General features: G+C 35.0%; 4 protein-coding genes across 8 annotated transcripts; 1 reads left to right on the top strand and 3 right to left on the bottom strand.

Annotated features, from left to right (window-relative positions):
* Nucleotides 1–830: 830 nt before the first annotated feature.
* Nucleotides 831–5,249, bottom strand: LOC130945518 (uncharacterized). 2 transcript variants are annotated; one of them, XM_057874226.1, is made up of 8 exons: nt 5,118–5,249; nt 3,442–4,208; nt 3,137–3,378; nt 2,830–3,036; nt 2,641–2,739; nt 2,465–2,566; nt 1,464–1,811; nt 831–1,255 (listed from the first exon to the last, which is right to left on the bottom strand). In XM_057874226.1, the coding sequence occupies exons 2-8, from the start codon at nt 4,199–4,201 to the stop codon at nt 1,181–1,183; spliced, it is 1,833 nt and encodes a 610-aa protein (XP_057730209.1). In that variant the 5' UTR covers nt 4,202–4,208; nt 5,118–5,249; the 3' UTR covers nt 831–1,180. The 2 variants fall into 2 exon arrangements, with proteins under 2 accessions (XP_057730209.1, XP_057730215.1); XM_057874232.1 differs by lacking the exon at nt 5,118–5,249 and having other exon boundaries at nt 2,647–2,739; nt 3,442–4,207.
* Nucleotides 5,250–6,289: 1,040 nt separating this feature from the next.
* LOC130973419 (uncharacterized) lies at nt 6,290–11,085 on the bottom strand. Of its 4 annotated transcripts, none has more exons than XM_057897945.1 (8): nt 10,967–11,076; nt 9,267–10,173; nt 8,960–9,201; nt 8,658–8,864; nt 8,482–8,571; nt 8,304–8,405; nt 7,219–7,536; nt 6,290–6,822 (listed from the first exon to the last, which is right to left on the bottom strand). In XM_057897945.1, exons 2-8 carry the CDS (start codon nt 10,162–10,164, stop codon nt 6,772–6,774), a joined length of 1,908 nt encoding a protein of 635 aa, XP_057753928.1. In that variant the 5' UTR covers nt 10,165–10,173; nt 10,967–11,076; the 3' UTR covers nt 6,290–6,771. The 4 variants fall into 4 exon arrangements, with proteins under 4 accessions (XP_057753928.1, XP_057753921.1, XP_057753912.1 ...); XM_057897938.1 differs by having other exon boundaries at nt 6,291–6,822; nt 7,219–7,539; nt 10,942–11,085; XM_057897929.1 differs by having other exon boundaries at nt 6,291–6,822; nt 7,219–7,539; nt 9,267–10,165; nt 10,967–11,085.
* Nucleotides 11,086–14,423: 3,338 nt separating this feature from the next.
* LOC130960665 (uncharacterized) lies at nt 14,424–17,872 on the top strand. The gene is made up of 6 exons (XM_057886114.1): nt 14,424–14,597; nt 15,319–15,379; nt 15,473–15,608; nt 16,035–16,362; nt 16,618–16,746; nt 16,862–17,872. Exons 1-6 carry the CDS (start codon nt 14,510–14,512, stop codon nt 17,299–17,301), a joined length of 1,182 nt encoding a protein of 393 aa, XP_057742097.1. The 5' UTR covers nt 14,424–14,509; the 3' UTR covers nt 17,302–17,872.
* A 2,419-nt stretch (nt 17,873–20,291) lies between these two features.
* LOC130961429 (RING-H2 finger protein ATL8-like) lies at nt 20,292–21,447 on the bottom strand. The gene has a single exon (XM_057887320.1). It carries the CDS (start codon nt 21,338–21,340, stop codon nt 20,672–20,674), a length of 669 nt encoding a protein of 222 aa, XP_057743303.1. The 5' UTR covers nt 21,341–21,447; the 3' UTR covers nt 20,292–20,671.

Raw genomic sequence — 21,447 nt, 5'->3', positions numbered from 1 at the left:
CTGAGATCATTGGCAAACAGAACATTCATAATATTATCATTATTGTGATCACAAGGAATTGAAGCAGCAGTAGATTGATATAGTTTTGAGTCTTTAGTTGATTTTGATTCCAATTCCTATTGAGCGAGTTGAAGATTTTATTGGTGAAATGAAAATATTGGAACCTTTTTGCTGGTATGGATAAGATTATGTGTTTTTTTTCTCCCCTGTACTTTGAAAAATAGAAATTACAATACAAATACTTAAACGACTTTTAAGTGTTATGGATTGATAATATTCTAATCAAATTCTTGCACTTATAAAATTTGTAAGTAATAAGTGATTGAGTTAAACTAATTTATTACTCTTATTATAGTATACGATTAAATATATATTAAAAAAAACTAATATTAAACATACGTACAAATAATATAAGTAACAAAATTTTTAAGCTTTGGTTGGAGGAAAGTAAAAAAGTAATAGAGGAGAGGGAAGAGAAGTTGCAAATTTTTATGTGTAATTCATCAAAAAGAATTTGCAACTTCTTTGTCTCCCACTATTTTTCCACCACGTATCTCCAACCAAACAATTATAGTGTCCATTTCCTTGTGCTGGACATTTTTTTTCCGGTGAATGCTATGAAGAATTTCTCCTTGTATGGAGTTTGTGGACAAATGAAATCAAGACACATATGAGGTTGTTAACTTTGCACAACAGAACTTATTTTATTTAGCATTCATTGATTGTTGTTAAAATTAATTAATGTTAAATAAGGCAAATTTAGGCTATTTTTTTTTGTCTTCCTACCTAACATTACCGGTTATACAAATACATTACAATGAGCCATAGTATAGTACAAGTGATAGTTGTTCCAATTGCTTAAATGCCATTTTGTGGTTGATGGTTAGAAGAATATATCAATACCCTTATCAATTACAAAGAATTTTTTTCATCCAATAGTAAAAATAGGGTGACCATGCAGGCATGAAAACATATCCAAAAATTCCAGACCTTCTTCATTCACTACCTTAATACAGATTCTACAGTCCTATACTGCATTTTTTTTCACCCTAAAGTGAAACTCCAACATCAGCAATCACTGAATGATCCCATTCTGCCCTTTAACTAATATCTTCTTGGATATAACAGATTTCACCTCTTCTACCACCATATTTGGGCAATTCATGGCAATCAAGTTCTGTCATTTAGAAGGATTTCCATTGCTTTTCCCAGCATTCCCACCATTAGCAAGTGAGGCCTGAAATGCACGCGTAATCTGAAAAAATAAAATGAAAATAAAAAACCATTAGCTTCCACATACATTTTATTGTAAATTTGTGATGCATAATAGGAAAACAAACTTGTCTCTTCATTGTTCTGCATAGTTTCTATCTACTCACATAACTCTCCCTCAAGATTGATATTGTGTACATTCCAAGACTCGAGAAAAACACTATAAAGAACATAATGAGAAGGAGGGTTACCAATGGAGTAAGGAGTGTAGCGAGCTCGGGAGTCATGTTTGGGGTAGCAACATGTTGTAGGACTAGAGTTACAGCATTCTCAAATTCACGTCTACTTTTAGTCTCTCTTTCCAATCGTGCTCGCAGATCTACAATGTCCTGTTTCATCTGAGTAAAGGGGGCACTTTCTAGGCACTTGCCTCCACATCTTGTTTGCTCTTCAGCCTCAAATAATTGTGTTTTGCAGGGTCCTAAACCCAAACCTCTGATTCTACCAGAATGCTCCTCTCCGAGCGCTTGGGCAAGGGAATCGTCTGGTCCAACTGTTGGTGAACAGTTCCCTTCAGTCTCAATACGAGTAATTTCGTCCTATTGTCAACATCCCAGCATTAGTGTTGGGGAAGAGACTGACCAAAAGAATGGAAATAAAATGCGCAAACTGTAAACAGTGGACATTGTTCAACAGGTTAACGTTGCACTGTAATTCTTACAATTTGTAAAAAGTGTTAAAGCTTAGCAAAGAAGCACGCAAACCCAATTTTCCATTCCAACAATTATTATTGGGCAGAGAGAGTAATAGAACGCTGATGCTATGACTATCAAATCCCATATGCACTCCAAATATTTAAAGGCTATAATTAATCATATGATTAACTAAACTACATAGTTTGTAATAATAATAATAATAAACTAAAAAAAAATTAAACCCAAACTAAAGAGGTGCTTTCAAAATTATAATTTCCTTTATACACAAGCTCCAATTGTTCACTTAGAAGAGAGATTAATCAACAGTTAGAGGACAATTACGAACACCAACCGAGATTATCCCCCATTGCCTCACAAAAACTCAACTAAACTGTAGTCAATTTTTTCCTCAATATTCCCACTTTAGAAGTAACTTTACTCAAGCATACCTTTTGGGCCAATGCTAGAGAGTGGAAAGATATCAAAGTCTAAAATTAAAACCGTGTCTCCTAGAAAAAATGATAAAACAAATTTAAAATTTCTGCAAGAAATCTTACACAAATAGCTCGGATTGCATCATTTGGATATGATCCATCAGGTCTAGTATGCATGGCAATAAAAACTTTCCCCCTACTAACCGGTTCTCCATTCTCAACTTCCTACACATTTTCAAAACATTCATTAGAACTAATAAGCATTGGAACAACGAAAAATAAATATCGGCCAGTCATACAATCACCATCTCATGCCGTTTCCTTGCTAAGCTCTTGGACCCTAAACGATGCACAACTGATAGTTTCTCCCGACTTTCAGCATTTTTTCTGCACATTTCCTGCAATGTACGTACATTAGAGAGGGGGGAGAGAGGGGTGATCAATGTGAAATAATTGTATCGTATAAATCATATAATTGATCTACTTACCACAGTGTTTGGATCCAAACGATAATCAATAAATTCAATCCAGTGATCTCGATTTATCTCAGGAGGGTGATTAGCATAGTTCTCTTCTTTACTGAGTTCTGGATCATAATATTTATGAAAAACTTCAGATCGATTCTCCTTCCACTTTTCCCCAATCCTTTGGATTATAATCTTCTTCACTAGATCATCATTTATAATGAACTTATCCTTTCAATGCACAGAAAAACGATCAATAAATTAGTTACAAGTTGTATGAAGTTTAAAATAAGAAACCTTCGAGATAATTGTTACTTAAACTAAGTTTTACCTTTATCTTGCTATCAAAAATCTCATCCTTAAGATTTTTAGGAACTTTAGGCCAAGACTTATAGCAAATAGGAAGAGCAGCAAAATTGGCACCCAATTGTCCAAGAGCTTGTCCTAAGAGGCCAGCTGCCTCACCAACTGGTTGTTTCCAATCATTAAGTGGCAACACCACTTTGGTGCCATTGGGAAGGTTCCAAAGATCCTTCAATTTCAAATATGCTACTTTTGTAACTCCAGAAGCATCTGTGAGTTATATTTGTCAGAAAATTAAATTAGGAAAGAACACAAGACATACCCACAAATTACCTTTTACATCAACAGTCCAAAATTTGCGGTTTTCACGGGTCCGACGTTGAGTTTGGTCGGCAGATGGATCCTGTGAAGGAACTTCTGAGGATGGTGAGACATCAATTGATGCTAGTGTGGCATGAGAAGTTGGTGGTGGAGCATCAAATGAAGGTATTAGGGCCTCGGGAAATGACGGAGCCTCAGAAGATGATGAGGCCTCGGAGGATGATGGAGCATCAGCTGAAGATGCCGGCACTTGAGTAGATAGCGCAGCATGAATTGATGGTTGTTGAGCTTGTGAAGGAGCTTCCTCCCATGGGTAGTGCCTTAGTTGAGTTTGGGTGGCAAGTGGGGCTTGTGAAGGAGCCACTGTGGATGGTGTTGATGAGGCTTGAGCTGATGGTGGAGCATTAATCAATGGTTTCTGGGCTTGAAAAGTTGGTGGTGGAGTTTGAGTAGATGGTGGAGCATCAACTGAAAGTGGTAGGGCTTGCAAAGGAGCTTTTGTGCGTTGCCGACGCCTAGGCCAAGATTGGGTGGCTGATAGGGGTTGAGGAGGTTCTTGAGATAGTGTGGCATCAATCCACACTAATGGGGTTTGATTAGGTAGTGGAGCATCATTCAATGGTGGTGGAACTTGAGCAACTGGTGTAGCAGTAGTTGATGGGGGTGGGGCATTAGCAGTTGCTGGATTGTTAGTTGATAGTGGAGGGGATTGAGTTGAAGCTTTATTTCCTCCTTTTCTAGGTGGAACACCGAAACGTGAAACCCTAGGCATAGTACAACTTTGTAAAGAAATTAGTCATGTTGTTTAATCACAATAGCTTATGAGAATGAGAAAATAATTACTAATCTAGTTAATAGTTATTCTGATATAACATACACATAACAGCTAGAAAGAAACAAGTTCATCATTCTTGACTAAAGTACAACTGAAGCAGCAGCAGCAACAATAATAACAACAAAGCCTTGTACCATTACGTTGGGTTAACTATATGGATCAGTTAAGGTTAAAGTAACTTGCTATAAACTCTGTCTATGCAGCATATCTGTTCTAGACACTGATTTTTCTTATTTTCTTTTTCCCTACTAGCCATTGTATTACATTTCCATCTACTTTCTTTTTCGCAGCTTGTATAGGTCTTCTTCAATCTGCACGGATAACTAAATCGTCTAAAGTAGAAACCCTCTTATCCACAAAACTTCCTACCTTATTTTCTCCTTAATGCATCCATTCCTAACCATATTTTTTCGAAATTATTCACCCATGAAAATCCACATTCAACAGCTACCACATTAAGTTAAAATATATTCCTAAAAAAAGGAAACTTAAGCAAGATGAGGAAAACCTGAATTCTCCAATAGTATAATACAGAAATAACCCTTTTTAACAATGCAATATAATAGTACTATCTAGTGCTACATATACACATTAATTGCACCTGAGAACGAGAAATAATCAGTTTTATACCTCTGAAGCACAATATCACATTGATCAAGAGCTTCAAAGATCTACAAATTAACTTAATTTCACACTTTTTACCCGAATGCGAAAATTTGAAAGCTTTGAAATCTATTAATCTGAAATTCTGAATATAAACACTATGATATATCTATGAACCCTAAATCCACATTCAAAACGTGTAGAAGCAAAGAAAACAACAAAATTTACAAAACAAAGAATGGAATCTCACAGTGTGGAGCTACAATTGACGAACAACAGCAGAACAGAGATCGAAGCGTAGCGTATCAGTGGAGTTACGAGCTCCACAGTGTGGCAGCTTCGCAGCTTTCAGCGTTTGCTTTTGCCAACGCTTGTGTTCCGTGTGATTAAATTGGAAATGAGGTGTTGTAAATTACCACTTGTTATGTGGTGAGTTTGCAAATCCATAACAAAGCAAGCCTCATTCTGCTATTTTTAGTAAGTTTCTTATTTTATTAATAGGTATAATTACTCTATTGATCCTTATAATTTTATCAAATTTGTAATTAGATTTCTATACTTTTTTTCTTTTAATTGAGTTCCTACACTACTTTTAATTTTGTAATTAGGTCATTTTTAGTACAAAAAAATATTAGAATTAACTGAATATTTATCTTCAAATTGAAGATATCCACAGTTAAAAACTTAATTAGATATTTGACTATATATTTTTTGAGAAAAATTTTCCGTTAATTTTAACGTTTTTGACATAAAAATGACCTAATTATAAAATTAAAAACAGTATAAAAACTTAATTACAAATTTGATAAAATTATAAGAACTAACAGAATAATTAAACATTATTAATATTAAAGAAGCTAAACAAAAACAAGAAAATATTTTTTTTAAACCAATTGAAAGGATAATCAAAATTTACAGACACCTTTTATTCATTACACTAGCTCTTCGTAGACCTTTTTTTTTTCCCCAATTTTTATTGAAGGTGGGCGGTAGCATAAAGTAGGATTTTTCATAAATATAAACATTTCAAAATATAAATTATTAGTGAAAATAAGTATCATGGAGGAGGCAATTTACGTGTAGAATAGTTTTATTTTGTTTCATTTATTTTAGGTATTCTTTTCCTTTCTTTTTATTACCTATTAATTTACTTTTTTATAAATTAAATGTGAATAATAGTAATGAATTTTATTTTAACTAAGATAGTAACTATATAATATACTAAAACTAAAAGATTATGAATTTAACAAGTTAACAAATTTTCTTTTATAAACTATATATAATATAGCCAACATTTTAGAAAGAAAATTTGTACACCAACTTTTCTTTCTATATCTCCATTTCATATATAGTAGGGAAGAATCGAAGATACATAAAACCAAGTGGAGATTTGTTAAAAATTGTAAACAACGGGTATATGATTGTAAACAAACAATGGGGTTTTACATATAGGAAAAATCTCTTCACTTACATAAAAATGATTAAAAACAATTAACACAATCATAATTATTCTTCTAATTTTCCAATTCTACTCGATCGTTTAGAAACTTTACATTCCAGTAACAGTGCAATCTGAGTCTTCATTCGTAGTTACTTCATACTTTAGCTTTATACAACAATTCACCAAGTAAATTCTTTCAAAGTAAATCATCAATTTTCTTGGTCATATGATAAGAGGCCATAATATTGTTTGCAAGTTCTTTTTCCCCCTTCACATTTTACACTTAGCTTCTCATCATGAAAATTGAACATGCACAAATTGTTTTGCAGTTGGTTTCTCTTACACACTAGCTTCATTTCTCATATTTTACATTAACAAACAACTTTCCAATTGGTCCAGTTCTGCCCTTCACCTACCATAAATAATCATACAAATCAAGTTCCATGAGAAGAACTTCCATTGCTTAGCCAACATTCCCAGCATTATCACATGTAGCTTGAAGAGCACGTGTAAGCTGAAAAAGATACTATCATGTAAGAAAATAGGAGAAAAAGATGTAAACAATAAAAATAGCAAATTAGCAACCACATAGATGCCACAGTACTATATCAAATTAAAACAAATTTGACTTTCTATTGCTAATTTGCATTTATCCAATTGCAAACATGATTCTTATAATATGTGGATCATACATAATAATAGCTTCAAGGGAGCATTTGCAATGTTGCTAAATATCTTAGCACGACTAAAATGCAAAATCTGGGGATTTTAGTTTTGGTTGATTAGGCAAATCTTACATATGTAATTTTTCTACAGTGCAAAATCTGTGGATTTTAGTTTGGTTGATTAGGCAAATCTGTGGATCATAGATTTACTAAAAATCTTAGTGAGGAAGAGGGAAGAGGATTACCAATGGCGTTAGGAGTGCAGCAAGCTCTGGAGTCATGACTGGGGTGGCAACATTTTGGAGGATTAGAGCCACAGTTTTCTGAAATTCAATTCTACCTTTAATCTCTTTTTCCAATTGTGCTCGCAGATCTAGAATTTCCTGCTGCATCTTGGCAAAGACGTCACTGTTTAAGCAACAACCCTCTTTGGTTCTAACTACTTGGGTTGGGCAGGGACCAAAACCCAAACCTTCGACTCTTCCTAGAGGCTCCTTTCCGAGGGAATCATCCAGAGGAATTGCTCGTGGACAGCTCCCTTCATTCTCAATATGAAGAACTTTCTCCTATTGTCAACATTAGTGTGTTAGTGCTTGATATCAAGCAAAGTGAGATATTAATAATTAATAATAAAAAATAAAACCAACTCCAACTCATAAATGGAAAAAAAAAAGTACATGATTCAACGTGTTAAAAATTACACAATAATCCCACATGTAAAAGCAATAAAAATTAATATAAAAGCACAAAGACCCAACAGCATGTGTTGGCTGCAAAATCTTGTATAAAACTAAAAGTATTTAAATCTTTCTTATAACTCAAAACAGCATAAAACCAGTCAGTATATAAGCTAAAAGCAAATAGGAGAAATCAAGCCAAGTTAAACAGAGACTACCCGATGACCATGTTTCCTTTTATGTACAAGTTTCAATTTCTCCATCTAGATAAGAGAGGAATCAATTTTCGAACAAATTTATAAACAAAGAAATGATTTCCCATGCTACCCAGAAAAACTCAACAACTGATCTGTTGTCAAGCTTTTCCTCAGTACAGTCTCTTTTCCACATAGGTTGAAATGATGTGTACAATAGCACACTATGGCATCGGGTAATCCCTGAGGCCGACTCCTCCTAGTGAGATAGTTTGTTGTTGTTAGATTGTCACTTTTCATTTCAACAAGTAGAATTACTTGGTATTCATTTCAGAAACTTTGCTTATGCTATTACCAGTGCGAGAGAGTCTGAAGACATATTCATAATAGTAAAATACAAACTATATCTCCTAGAGAAACAGATATTGCCAGTTTATAAACTTCTGCAAGAAATCTTACATGAATAGATTTAGTGGCATCATCTGCATATGATCCATCACCATTAGCATGCGTGGCAACAAAAACTTTTTCCCTACCAACAGGCTCTTCGCTCTCAACTTCCTACACATTTTCAACATGCTCATTATAGCTAATGGAATTTAAAACGACTGAAAAAATAAACCAATTAAACTACCACCATCTCAGATCGTTTCCTAGCTAACGTCTTATGTCCTCCAGGCACTATTGATGATCTTCCTCGAATTTCTGCATTTCGTTTGCACATTTTCTGCAATGTGATAAACAAAAATGAAAACTCAATGAGATTAGTGTGAAATAATTGTACTGCATAAATCATATGATTGATTTACTTACATCAGTATTTGGATCCAAACGATAATCAATAAACCAAATCCATTGAGCCCGGGTTATATTCGGAGGATGATTAAGGTAGTTTTGTTCTCTGCTGAGTTTTGGATCATAATACCTACGAAAAACTTTCGTTCGATTGGCCCTCCACTTGTCCCCAATCCTGCTTATGATTATCTTCTTTGCTATGTTGCTATTTATAATGAACTTTTCCTTCAAATGCACAAGAAAAAAATTGTGAAATAGTTGCATATTGTAAATCTCATTGAAAAGCTTTAGAGAAAAATCTCATTGAAACTTGGTTGAACCTTTATTTTGCTATTGTAAATCTCCTCTTTGTAATGTTTAGGAACTTTTATCCAAGACTTGTAACAAATAGGAAGAGCAGTAAAATCTGCTCCCAATTTTGCAATAGCAAATGCTAAGAGGCCACCCGTCTCACCAACTGGTTGTTTACAATCATCAAGTGGTACGACCACTTTGGTTCCTTCAGGAAGATCCCAAAGATCCTTCAATTTCAAATGTACAACTTTTGTAGCTCCTGAAGCATCTGTGAGTAACATTTGTTAGAACATCAAATATGGAAAGAAAAAAGATTATATGCACCCAAATTACCTCTTACATCAACTGTCCAGCGTCTATTGCTTTCACGGCGCCGAGGCTGAATTCGGGTGGCTAGGGGAGCATGTGCTGGACTTTCCGGGGATGATGTGGCATCAACCGATGCTGATGAGGCAGGAGTAAGTGGTGATGCATCAAATGATGGTGGTGGAACTTGAGAAGATGATGGAGCATCAAGTGGGGATTGAATAGGTTGCATAATATTAGTTGATGGTGGTGGGGCTTGAATAGATGGTGGAGCATCAGTTGATGGTGTCGGGGCTTGAATAGATGGCGGAGCTTCAGTTGACGGTGGTAGGGTCTGGGAAGAAATTTCCATATATTGGCGGCGTTGTAGCCGAGTTCTAAAGGGCAGTTGAAATTGAGAAGGCGTTTCCAAGGATGGTGTAGCATCAGTTGATGGTGGTGAGGCCTGTGTCGATGGTGGAGCATTAGTTGAATGTGGTCGGGCCTGTGAAGGAGCTTCCTTGTATTGGCGGCTCCGAACCCGTGCTTGGGTGGCAGGTGGGCCATTTGAAGGCGCTTCCATTGGTGTTGTGAAGTCATTCAATGTTGATGTGGTTTGAGTAAATGTTCTAGCATTATTCGATGGTGGTGGGACCTGAGAAGAAGATGGAGCTCTGAACGATGATGGTGGGACTTCAGAAAAAGCGTCTAAGTATTGGCGGAGCCGGAGCCATGAATGGGTGGCCGGTGGGGCTTGTAGAAGAGCCTCTGCAGATGATGTGGCATCAAGCCATGTAGATGGAGGCAAAGAGGAAGATGAGGCATCGATAGTTGGTGGTGGGTCTTGAGTAGATGGTGGAGAATCAATCAACGGTGAAGGTTCTTGCATAGAAGATTTATTTCCACCTCTTTTTCTTGGACGACCAAAGCGTGCAACTCGAGGCATGCTGCAAATCTGGGCAGAAATTAATCGTGAAGTTTTCTCACAAAAGCTTGAGAATGATACAATAACTACTAGTCCAATTGTTTAGCTATAACATATAGTAAATACAGTACCTATGAAGGAAAACTTTTCATTCTTAAGTAGTGTACACTAACGCAACCAATGAATCAATGAACATCATCCCTTTCTAGTAAACCATGTCTATATACAAATCATTAGAATTCAAATATTTTGGAATGGTTTTATCAGCAAATGGTTAACTCCCTTAACATGTTGCATTGCCATTTTGCTTTCCACTAGGGAAAAATGAATTTATCAAAATCCTAAATAGAATGCTATTCTCAATCCAGCTCCTATTTGTCATCCAAAATATGCAAAAATGCAAACCATCATTCCCAGCATTTGAATGAATAAATAGACCACATGCTCTTCAAGGAACCATTACTAGGCTCATTGAATGGATAAATTTCAGTAATTGGCTTTTAGTAATAACTAACATGTTTTTCAAAGCGACGGATTGTAATGTAACTTTCAGTTGTGCCCTAATTTAATGTATAACTAGCATAGCAATTCAAGCTTTCAGAAACACATTTCTCTTCTAGAAATGCTTCTGACCCTACCTAACAGCAAATTAAATTTTTTGATAAGTAGCTTGAACTTTATTCTCACTGCATGCACTATCACAAATCACAGTGATTCATATACACAGCTGAAAACACAAATCAACAAAGTAAAAGAACGAAATTTCCTACAATCAGAACCTAAAGAAAGAGAAAGTACACGACAATGGTAGATCAAAACTCACGCGACGGAAAATCGACGAGCAGATAGCTGGTGAAAGCGTTGCGAGCTCTGCGAAAAAAGTGAGATTTGCGAAGCTTTCACTTACCTACGCTTTTTAGGGTTCCGCTAACGTTACCTCTGTGTGTGGGGTTTAAAAAAACTAAAAAGTGTTGTCGTAATTTTCCAACTTTTTAGGGGTCAGTTTGCAAATCCTTAACAACGGAAACCTCACTAATTATCTCATTTTAGTCTCTCAAATTTAATTGATTAGTCAAGTTAATCTGAGTTTTTACGAGTAAATACCCATAATCGTCCTTGAGATTCACGCAAATACCCATAGTAATCCTTAAAATCTCAATTTTTTAATTGTAGTCCTCCGAGTACTCAAATTGGTCCCTGGTCATATTTCAGGTGATGAGTCATCACCGGAGCACTGACATGGCCTCAAATTGCCACGTGGGAGGGGTCCAAAACGTCGTCGTTTTGGTTTGGCGCCCTTCATAGCCAAAAATGATGCCGTTTAGATGTTTTCACAAACACTTCACTTCACTCGTCTTTTCTTCTTCCACCCTCTGATTTCTTCTTCATTTCCCCATCAATGGCGTAGCCGTAGGGTTGTATTCGCTGGCTAGAAAAATTTGAGAGAAGAAGTAATTCGACCAGAAGTTGTTATAGTTCTTCCCCTCCTTCACGAGAAGAACGTGGTTCTGACTTTGTGATCGGACTCAAGGTAACCTTCCTTTTTTTTACTTTACATTTTTAATACAGTGTTGATTGATGATATGCAAGTTGTTAGTGTAGTTGAAGTTTTGTTATGTGTCCACCAAATCTGAATCTCATCTTTTGTGGGGTTTCATAATCACAAGTGTTCTACTTCATAAACCGATTTTGGGAATGTTGTTTCAATTGTAGCACGTTTCTTTTTTTCTTTTTTTTTTTCTTTCAGCTATTTGTGCTTTATTTTGTAAAATTAACCTTCTTTGTAGTTATTTATGGAGATTAAGAATATGCTTCTTCCTTAACAGAAGAACTTGAAATTCCTAATTTAATAAAAAAATGTGTTTTTGTGATTGGGGATTTCAATGTCATGTGCATATGAAGAATTAAGAATGTATTATATTTTTGTGGCACTTTTGTGAATAGAAAATTAAAAATCATAGTTAACTTAGATAAGATTGCTAATCACGTATTTCTTCAAATTTTGTTTTGCTGAACTCATATTTTAGGGTCTTTAATTCTTCGTAGTGTTAGTGATTTAATCGAAAAAGTAGCTTAGAAATTTCAGAGAGATTGAAGATGAGAAATGTTCTGTTTTTCGGCATCTCTTGTAGAATATAGTGCTAGAACTCATGCTGAGAAGACATTGGTATCCAAAGACAAGAAACTGAAAATGGAAAGAGATGAAGTAGTTAAAATTAGGGATAAGTATGATTTTGGTCTCCAACGTAGGGTTGAAAATTTATTTTGTCCCTCGTCTTTTTTCACTCCAAAATGGTCCTCAAGGTTTCAGTTTGTTTTAAAATCGTCATTTTTACCAATTATATTTTTTTATTACCAAATTACCCTTTATTAAAAAATTATAAAATAAAATAAATATAAAATAAATAAAAAAAAAGAAAAAAAGAAAGAAAGGGGGATACAGAGAAGCGGGGTGGGTGGGGAGAGAAAGGGGGCGAGAAAAAGGGGAGGGTGGAGGGGGGAGAGAAGGGGGACGCCATGCCGCCGCACTGCCGCCCGCCGCTTCTTCTTCTTACTGCCGACCCCACCGTCGCACCGCTGCCCGCCGCTTCTTCTTCTTCTTCTGTGAATTCTGTGAATTGGATTTTTTGTAAATTTTTTGTGAAATTTGTTGTAGAATATTATTGTTGCTGAAATTTGAATTTGGAGTATTGTTGTTGCTGATTCTGGGTTCTTGATGATGATGATGATTTTTTGAGTTGAGTTCTTGTTTGTCTGAGTTTGAGTTCTGGATATGAGTTCTGGTTCTGATGAGGATAACGATGATGATGTTGATTTTCTTAGTTTTGGTTGGTGTGATACAGATGATGATGGAGTGGCAGTGGGTAGGGGGTGGTGGTGGTGGTTCTGGTTCTGAGTTCTTATGATTCCATTATGATGATGATGATGATGATGATGATGATGGTGGTGGTGGTAGGTGGTGGGTGGTGGTGGATGTGGTGGTGGTGGTGCTTATGCTTCTGTTTCTGCTGGGCATAATTTTGGGAAAGAAGGGATAGGGACATTTTGATTCGAAGGACGATTTTAAAACAAACTGAAACCTTGGGGACCATTTTGGAGCGAAAAAAAGGCGAGAGACGAATTCCTCATGACATCGAAGCACCAATATATATCGCGAAAAAATGAACAGGAAGAAGTGTATGAAAGAAGAAGGAGAAGAGATGAACAAGACGAAGAGATGAAGTGTTTGAAAATCTGGGGATTTAGGGTTACGTATAATAGGAGGGACCAATTTGGGTGCAATTTGGAAATTAGCCAGCTCAACTAGTCGTTGGGACTCCTACAGCGTGATAAACTGAGTCCACGTCAGCCCTCCAGTAATGAGTCATCACCAGAAATATATTCAGGGACTAGTTTGAGTATTCGGAGCTCTATCTGGAGGACTATAATGAAAAAATCGAGATCTTAAGAATTATTATAGGTATTTGCGTAAATCTCAAGGACGACTATGGGTATTTACTCGAGTTTTTATCATTACTAACTTAATGAGTCCATCACTTATGAAAACACAAACTTCCTAATCTATCAATGTTAATGCAATACTAATATAAATGGTTAAATATCACTAATTAATATGATATACGAAATTACTTCATATAATTTAATTAATCTATACTAATGTTAAGATAATTCAATTCTATAAATTACTTTTGAATATTATTGATCACAATTCAAAAATATCAACTTGAAGTTGCTGTTAATCTGTTATAGTACCACAACAGTACTTATAATATTCAAAAATATAATATTTAGTTGTGAAATGAAATTAACTATTGCAATTATGTCTTTTGAAGTTGTCTAAATTATACTCTATGATTAACTTTTCTACTTTTATTTTGATTAAACTGAACGTGATTTTTTTTAAGATGTAATTATTCTAGTGATTCTTATAATTTTATTAAATTTATAATTATATATATATATAAATTGAATTTTTATATTATTTTTAATTTTATAATTAGTTTTTATTAATATAAAAAATATTAAAATTAATGAAATTTTTTTTATAAATTAAAAATATTAATAATTAAAAAATTAATTAAATTTGATCACATATTTTTTTGTTAAAAAATAATTTTAATTTTAGTGTTTTTAATATAAAATAATTTAATTATAAAATTAAAATTCTTATAAGGAGCTAACTAAAAAAATATACATAAATTTAGTTATAAATTTAGTGAAAGTATATTATTAAGAGACTAATTAAATCTTTTTTTTTAATTAAACCTTAGCTGCTTTACGGGTTCATTTTCTTCTTACTCTCACTGTCTCACCCATCTCTGCGAGAGTGAGAGCAGCGAAATTCGAAGCTTCGGAGCTAAAAAAAATGGAATCGCCAATTGCCTCTCTGGAGAACCGACCCGCCATCTTCGTCATTGGATCCTCCAACGTCGGCAAACGAACCATCCTTTCACGTATCTTTCTCTTTCCCTTTCTTCTTCTCTTTTGTTCTTAATTAAAAAAAAATCTTTGGTTTACCAATTTTATCTGTAATTGGATTATTAACTTTGGTTTGCTCTAATTTTAGTGCTTGATATTCATATAGATATGTTTTGAAGTAACACTTTTTAGCATAATTCTTGCTTAGATACTATCGTTTGTTTTTTACTTAAAAGTGATTGGATCAAACCTAGATGCTGTAGTAGTAGTATTTATGACTTATGAAGTTCAATTGGTGTGCAAATGCAATAAGGTTTAATGATTAATTTTGAATGCTGTAAGTATACTCTTAAGTATTACACCTAATGTGATTTATTTAAGCTAATTAGAGATATTAGTTAGCTAATTAGAGATATTATTTTACTTGTAAGCAAATACCAGTAATGGATTCACAATTCTTCCTCACTTTACATCCCAATATTAAGTATTAATGTAAAGTTTATTATGCTGTCATTAGATTATATTGTATCAAATGTGTGTGTGATTGCCGAGTCATGGATTCTAATAGTAGAACCTTCTTGATGAGTTATGCTTAATTTAGTTGGATAGTAACTACATCAAAATATTTTCTTAATCAGTTGGAAAACATATCATTGGTATGCTATGTCCACACTGCAATTATTTCTTAATTTAGTTCTTCTAATATATTTTTACATGAAGTAATGTGGATTTGGTTGTATTTGATGTCAATTTTAGGGTTGCTCTCTGTTGATAGTGAAGATGCTTTTGATTCAGCTTCTGAAGTAAATGTACATGGGTACGTTGACTTTGAGTAGCTTTTATTTTATCGAACTTATTCGAAGCATAATTTTAAATGTTATTGGGTGTGTGTTTGACCGGGATTGAACAGATGGACTATCAACACTAAGTACTATACTGCTGATGTTTCTGTGTGGATGGCTCATCTTCGTGATGATTTTTCTGTCCGGAACCTGCCCGCGTTTCAACAGGCAGCAGCACTAGTGATGGTTTTTGACATGAATAATGTTAGTTCCTTCACTTGACTACTCTTCAATTTGTTTTTTTGGTCAACGATCATTTATTCCATGAAAAAATCTTGGTTACTTTCATTGTTTTAGTGTGTGTCTTGTTTTTGGTCATGAGGAATCTCAAACAATGGTTTGAAGCAAGCAGACCAAGTTTCAACTAATTTTGGCCTGTTCAACAACATTATGTTTGAGCTATATTTTAACATGGTTTTTAATGATGTTCTATATTTTGGACAGAAGTATAAAAAGTTAATTTTTTCGTTAGACCGAACCTTGGTTTGCAAACTATAAACAAAACACATCAATATTCATGTGAACTATTCTTCGGCTACTTTTTTTTTATTCTGCCTGCCTTAAGCTTGCATTTACAGTGACATATTCATATAATGTAAACTTAATTTTCATTTTTCTTGTTATATGCAGCCATCTTCTCTAACTGCTCTCCAAAATTGGGTATCTGGCACTGATATTCAAAACTTTGAGATATTATTATGCATCGGAAACAAAGTGGACCTCCTTCCAGGTCATCCAGTTCATGCTGAATACAGAAGACGGTTACTGAAACTTGAAGACTCTGCTATTGATCCTTATTCGGAGCTCCCTGAGTATGGAATATCTGAATCTGAAGGAACTAGTTTACTGGGAGATGAAGAACCATCATGGGATATCAGAAGGTCCTGCTTGGAATGGTGCACCGAACACAATATTGAATTCATTGAGGCTTGTGCTTCTAATGCTGATTTTGACAACTGTAAAATTCTCCTCCCTGTTTTAAAGCCAACACAATCCATTGAACAGTAGTCTGCTTTTTGCTCTGGCAGATGCTGATTGATGGGTCATTTAAGAATGATGATTAATAGATCATGTTCATGTAGGAATGCCATTATTCATGACCAAACTTTCCTGCTGAACAACATTGACTTATGTTGGATTTTTTTTTTTTTCAAATTATATGATTTGCATACATTTATTCCATTTCTGAGAGAAAAAGAACTGCTGTTTACAGGTTTGTCTATAGATGGTGATTTACAAGGAGTTGAACGTCTCTATGGTGCTCTTTCTGCTCATATGTGGCCTGGAATGGTATTGAAATCTGGTGATAGGATAAGTCAACCATCATTTCCTACAAAAGAGGGTATTTTTCTTCTCTTACATTTCTTAATGTGTGATGTATGGCACTTTTATTGATGTCGAATATATGCCAGGCAGTGCAATACAAGCACTAATTTTGGTTCTCTGTTTTTCTTCAGAGTTATCATCAGAAGAATCTGATTATGAACAAGAATATGAAGTTCTGTCAGCTGGTTCAGCTGATCCTTGGGATGGAATTGAACAAGCATGGGTATCCGCGACTTCCTTGGATGCTGGGGGATTGGGTCCTCAAAACAATACAAATACAGATTGTGAATACAAGAACGAAATTAAATCTGATAAAGATGTCCCGCCCACAACATCAAGTACTGGGTCTGAAGGCGAGGATAACAAGAACTCCTCACACAATATCATGCATTCTGAAGATGAGGATAAATGTCTTGAGTTAGACGATTTGGAACAGTTGATGTCCGAGATTGGGAACATGCGTGCAGGTTTAAGGTTGATGCCTGATTTCCAAAGGAGAGACATGGCTGCCAAGCTTGCTATGAAAATGGCTTCCTTATTTGGGGGTGAGAGTGATGAAGAGGAAACTTAGTTCATATTAGATGTTGACTCTACATAATTCAGTTATAAGTTTAACAGAACCATCAATGCATGTCTTTCATGGTACTTATTTTGAGCATTACTCGGAAGATATGCTACCTCTCAAACCTCTTCCACAAGGATTGGTTCCTTCTTCATGCTACTCTTGGTAGCTCCTGCACATGGTTAAAATATTATGATGTGGCCATGTTCATGGTACTTAACATGAATATAGTGTTGTGTGGATAGCTTGAGCACATTCTGCAGTTCTGTAAGCTGAAGAGTTGATTGAAAAATACTCACTAGTCAAAATGCTTTCACCTAGCTAGAAGGACCGAAAAATTGACATAGCCAAACGAGGTGATTAGTTGTTTTTCAAAAACTAGATGAGTTTCTTTACCTCTCTTTATGACTCTTTCTTTTTTTAACATATGAACTGTGCTGCATAGATTACCTCATTTCTTTCAGAAACAATTGTCACATAGATGGCAGCATATTTTAGTGGTTGGAAGAAGTTATGGTGGTTAAAAAGAAAAAAATTGCTCCTATCATAATTGGTCACATATTCTAGTTTTTTTTTTTTTTTTTTTTTGTAGTGAAGTATTTTTCTTATATTAAATAAAGTGTTCGATGTATATAAAACAGAACCCCAGTTAGAGGGTAGAAGTAAAAGAATAAGTTACTATCATTTCATGTGCTTTGTGTGTGTTTCTTAATTTGCTAACAAAGCCTTACCTGTAAGCAGTGGTAGGTATGATAAAACAGCTATTATTAATTTAGGTAACAATCAAGTTTGGATACAATGGATGATGGCCAAAGAATAAGGTATCTCAAAAATTTGACCAGCACTTATTTGAGGAGTCACAAGAGGGGGGAAAAAGAGTAGGTAGTATGCAAAGCTAACAACTTGCCTACGGAGTTGTCATCATCTGATAAGTCAGATACTAAGGAAAAGGTATGGAAAAAAGTATGAAGAAAAAAAAAAGTAGGCAAAGTAGCAATAGATTGATGACTCCCCCAACTCAACTAGGATAAAAACAAAAAAGAAAGAAAAAATGGTGTGAAAATAAATCTAATTAAACATGGGTGTTCCATGATTCGATCAACGAAGTATGATTTGGAGTTTAGAATTTAAAACTAAAATACTCTTAAAATCGAATTAGTAGATCTTTTATAACAAAGTTAGTTACATATGACAAGAAAAAAGAAAAGGGGAAAAATAGGGGGGAAATGGATGTAATATTTTGGCAATCATGGTGCTTCCTAATAATGTATCTAGAGAATCTGAGGGAAATATGGATATTGCTTTTTCGAGTCTCAACTTTCAACTTTGCTAGTGAGTTGTTCTCACTAAAGCTTCACATGAGAGGGGGGAATAGAAGATAACCTAGGAAGATAAATGGTGGGTGGGACCACACAAAAACATACATTATATTATTATTATTCTACTAAACAACAGTGTAGAAAGATGCCATCAAAGTATTACTTTTTCTACACAATTAGGCATCAACGGTGTTGAAACTCTTATTTATAGACCTCCCATTAAGAAAGATAGTTAATGGGAATTTGGATAGATGCAAGAAGAGGACCATCACCATATTGTAGGTACCCAAAAGGCATCACCACCTTTATTTAATAACTCTCTATTATTGTTATTATTTCTTTAATTCCATAAAATAAACACTTGCACTACCTTTATGTTCCCTCTTTTGTCTTATCTTCACTTTAACCTTTATTTTAATTTGTCTTGGTCCCTATTTCTGGGTATTTCTTTTTTCAAAAGAGATTAGTTAAATACTAAAATAAGAAATAAAAGGATCAACACTACACCTAGTGGAAATCAAGCTTCTAGTAGAAGCTTAGGTTACTTATATTCTAACTAGTGATGGTTTAGCATTGAGCATTAACATTATGAAAATTTCTTGATACCCTTTTACTCAAAATAATACTTCTTCTCATTAGTATGACTGACCTAATTGATGCACAAATATGCACAATTATGACTACATGCTTGGTAATAATTGGTACAAACTACAAAGTGCTTGGTAATGGTAGTTCCCCTTTTTTCTTGGTCAGAGAATGCTTGGTAATAATTGGTACTCAACAAAAGTGCATTTAGAAAAAGAAAAGAAAAGCTGAAACCAGTTTTTCATGCTGCATAAACTCAAAACAAAAAGTAGAACATAAACTGAGTATAGACACACAGTAAGTTTCAAAATCACAGCGCTTCTCTTGTTTGGACTATATAACATTTCAAGAACTTACATATTATATAAACAATTTATCATTAAATAAAATATGAATTTTATTTAGACTATAGGAGTTGGTAATTAATACGATTTTTTATCTATTTACATATTACATTCTTCTATGCAGAGTATATATATATCATGCATGCCATACCATGCCATGCCATAACATGTTTTTTTTTTTAATTATTATTATTATTTTTAATCCATAATCTATAATAATCCAACTTTCCAACTAGCTAGATGATCACGCATGCAGTTTTAGTTACATGTCATTGCTTTAATGTCTACTATAAGTGAGACATAGCATGTTTATTGCTATAACAAAATGCTAATGCATGATTTTGATGTTAAAAAAATACAAACAAAAGAAAATAAAGAGGAAAATACAGTAACATTTTCCATACTAGAGGCATTATTATTGGGTTGTCCTTTTCCAAAAACTACTTCTGTACTTGGCTTGAAAACTTAATTTAAGAGCTCCATAATTAACTTTTTATTTCTTATAACTAGAATTATATATACTCCCCCTCAATTCACTGCTACTACTGCTACACTAATTTTATATATTAAAAAAACAAAGATCCAAATCTTTTATTATAGCATGGTAGTTTCTACAAAGAAATGAAAATAATTGCAAATTTTACTCATCCTCCTTGATCATCTTGTGCTATTCTAAAACAATGGAGACCATGTCCCTTGAGACAAAAAAGAAAAAGAGAAAAATTGTAGCACAGTAAAATAATGACTAAGATGATTGAATAATAAAGTTATATATACAATTAGATTATAGAGTACATACACTTCCTTTGTAAAAGAAAAAAAAAAAGATTAAACAAAACAAATTAAAGAGGGTAATAACTACTTCAAGTAGGGAAGGGTGTTAACAAGAGAAAAATCGCCCAAATAATCAATCTCTTCAGATCAACTTAAAGGACTAAAACAAAAACTAGTAATAAAAAAATAACAAAAATTAAGAAGAAGCCTCTAAAAATATACATAGAAATACATCTTTGGTTTTTAATTATGATCCGCAACCGTGCCTGTGGCAGCAATAATACTCTTATCTGGTATAATTGCAATTAATTTACACCTTTGTGGTAATTTTTCGAATTTTCTTTAGAAATATAACTTTTAAGGCAAGAAATCATTGCTAGCATGCCGGCTATTACTTCCGGCGTTACCATTGCTGTTGCTGACGACAGATTTTAATTCTGTTTCGCCGGCAATTGCTACTACGGTAGCGCCGTTTGGAACAGCCGGAAACTGGCCGCATTTTTGGCATCTCCCAACGGCCAGGACGGCGCGGCAGGACGGGCAGGAGGAGTGTGATCCCAGCCACGTGTCAATACATGCCACGTGGAAGCCATGGCCGCACTGCGGAAGCACCCTGACCTCGTCGCCGGCGGCGAATTCCGCCAGACAAATTGAGCATTCCGATGAGGCTGTCCACTTCCTCCGGACGCCGGCGTCAGCACCGTTACCGGCACCGGCGGCGTCGCCGTCGACGTAGGTGAATTTCGGTAACGAGTTGAGTACCTTCTTCTTGAGTCCACGGTTGGCGAGTGCCTGATGTGGAGATGCTCCGGTGCCTGCGACGGGGACGCGGCGGAGCCAGGCGCATCGTGCGACGGCGATGAGGCCGACGACGCAGATGAGTGCGCAGAGCAGCGCAGCGAGGATGACGACGAAGTCGGACTCGACTGAGGCTGCCTCGGCCGGCGGTACGGCAGCAGCTATGGCGGTGGTGGTGGTGGCGTTGTTGGCGGTGGCGGATTGGAGGATTCTTAGCATGCGAGTCATGTTTATTGTTTAGTGAATTGAAGTTGAGAAACTGGAAAAGTGTTTGTTTTCTTTTTCGTTTTTTAAGAGAGAAAGAGAGTGTGAGAAGAGAAGTGTTTGCGGTTTGT

The sequence above is a fragment of the Arachis stenosperma genome, chromosome 1 (genome assembly GCF_014773155.1).
Source record: "Arachis stenosperma cultivar V10309 chromosome 1, arast.V10309.gnm1.PFL2, whole genome shotgun sequence".
In the NCBI taxonomy this organism is placed as follows: Eukaryota; Viridiplantae; Streptophyta; class Magnoliopsida; order Fabales; family Fabaceae; genus Arachis; species Arachis stenosperma.
Note: the sequence above shows the minus strand (reverse complement) of the source record. Positions and strands in the feature narration are given on the sequence as shown.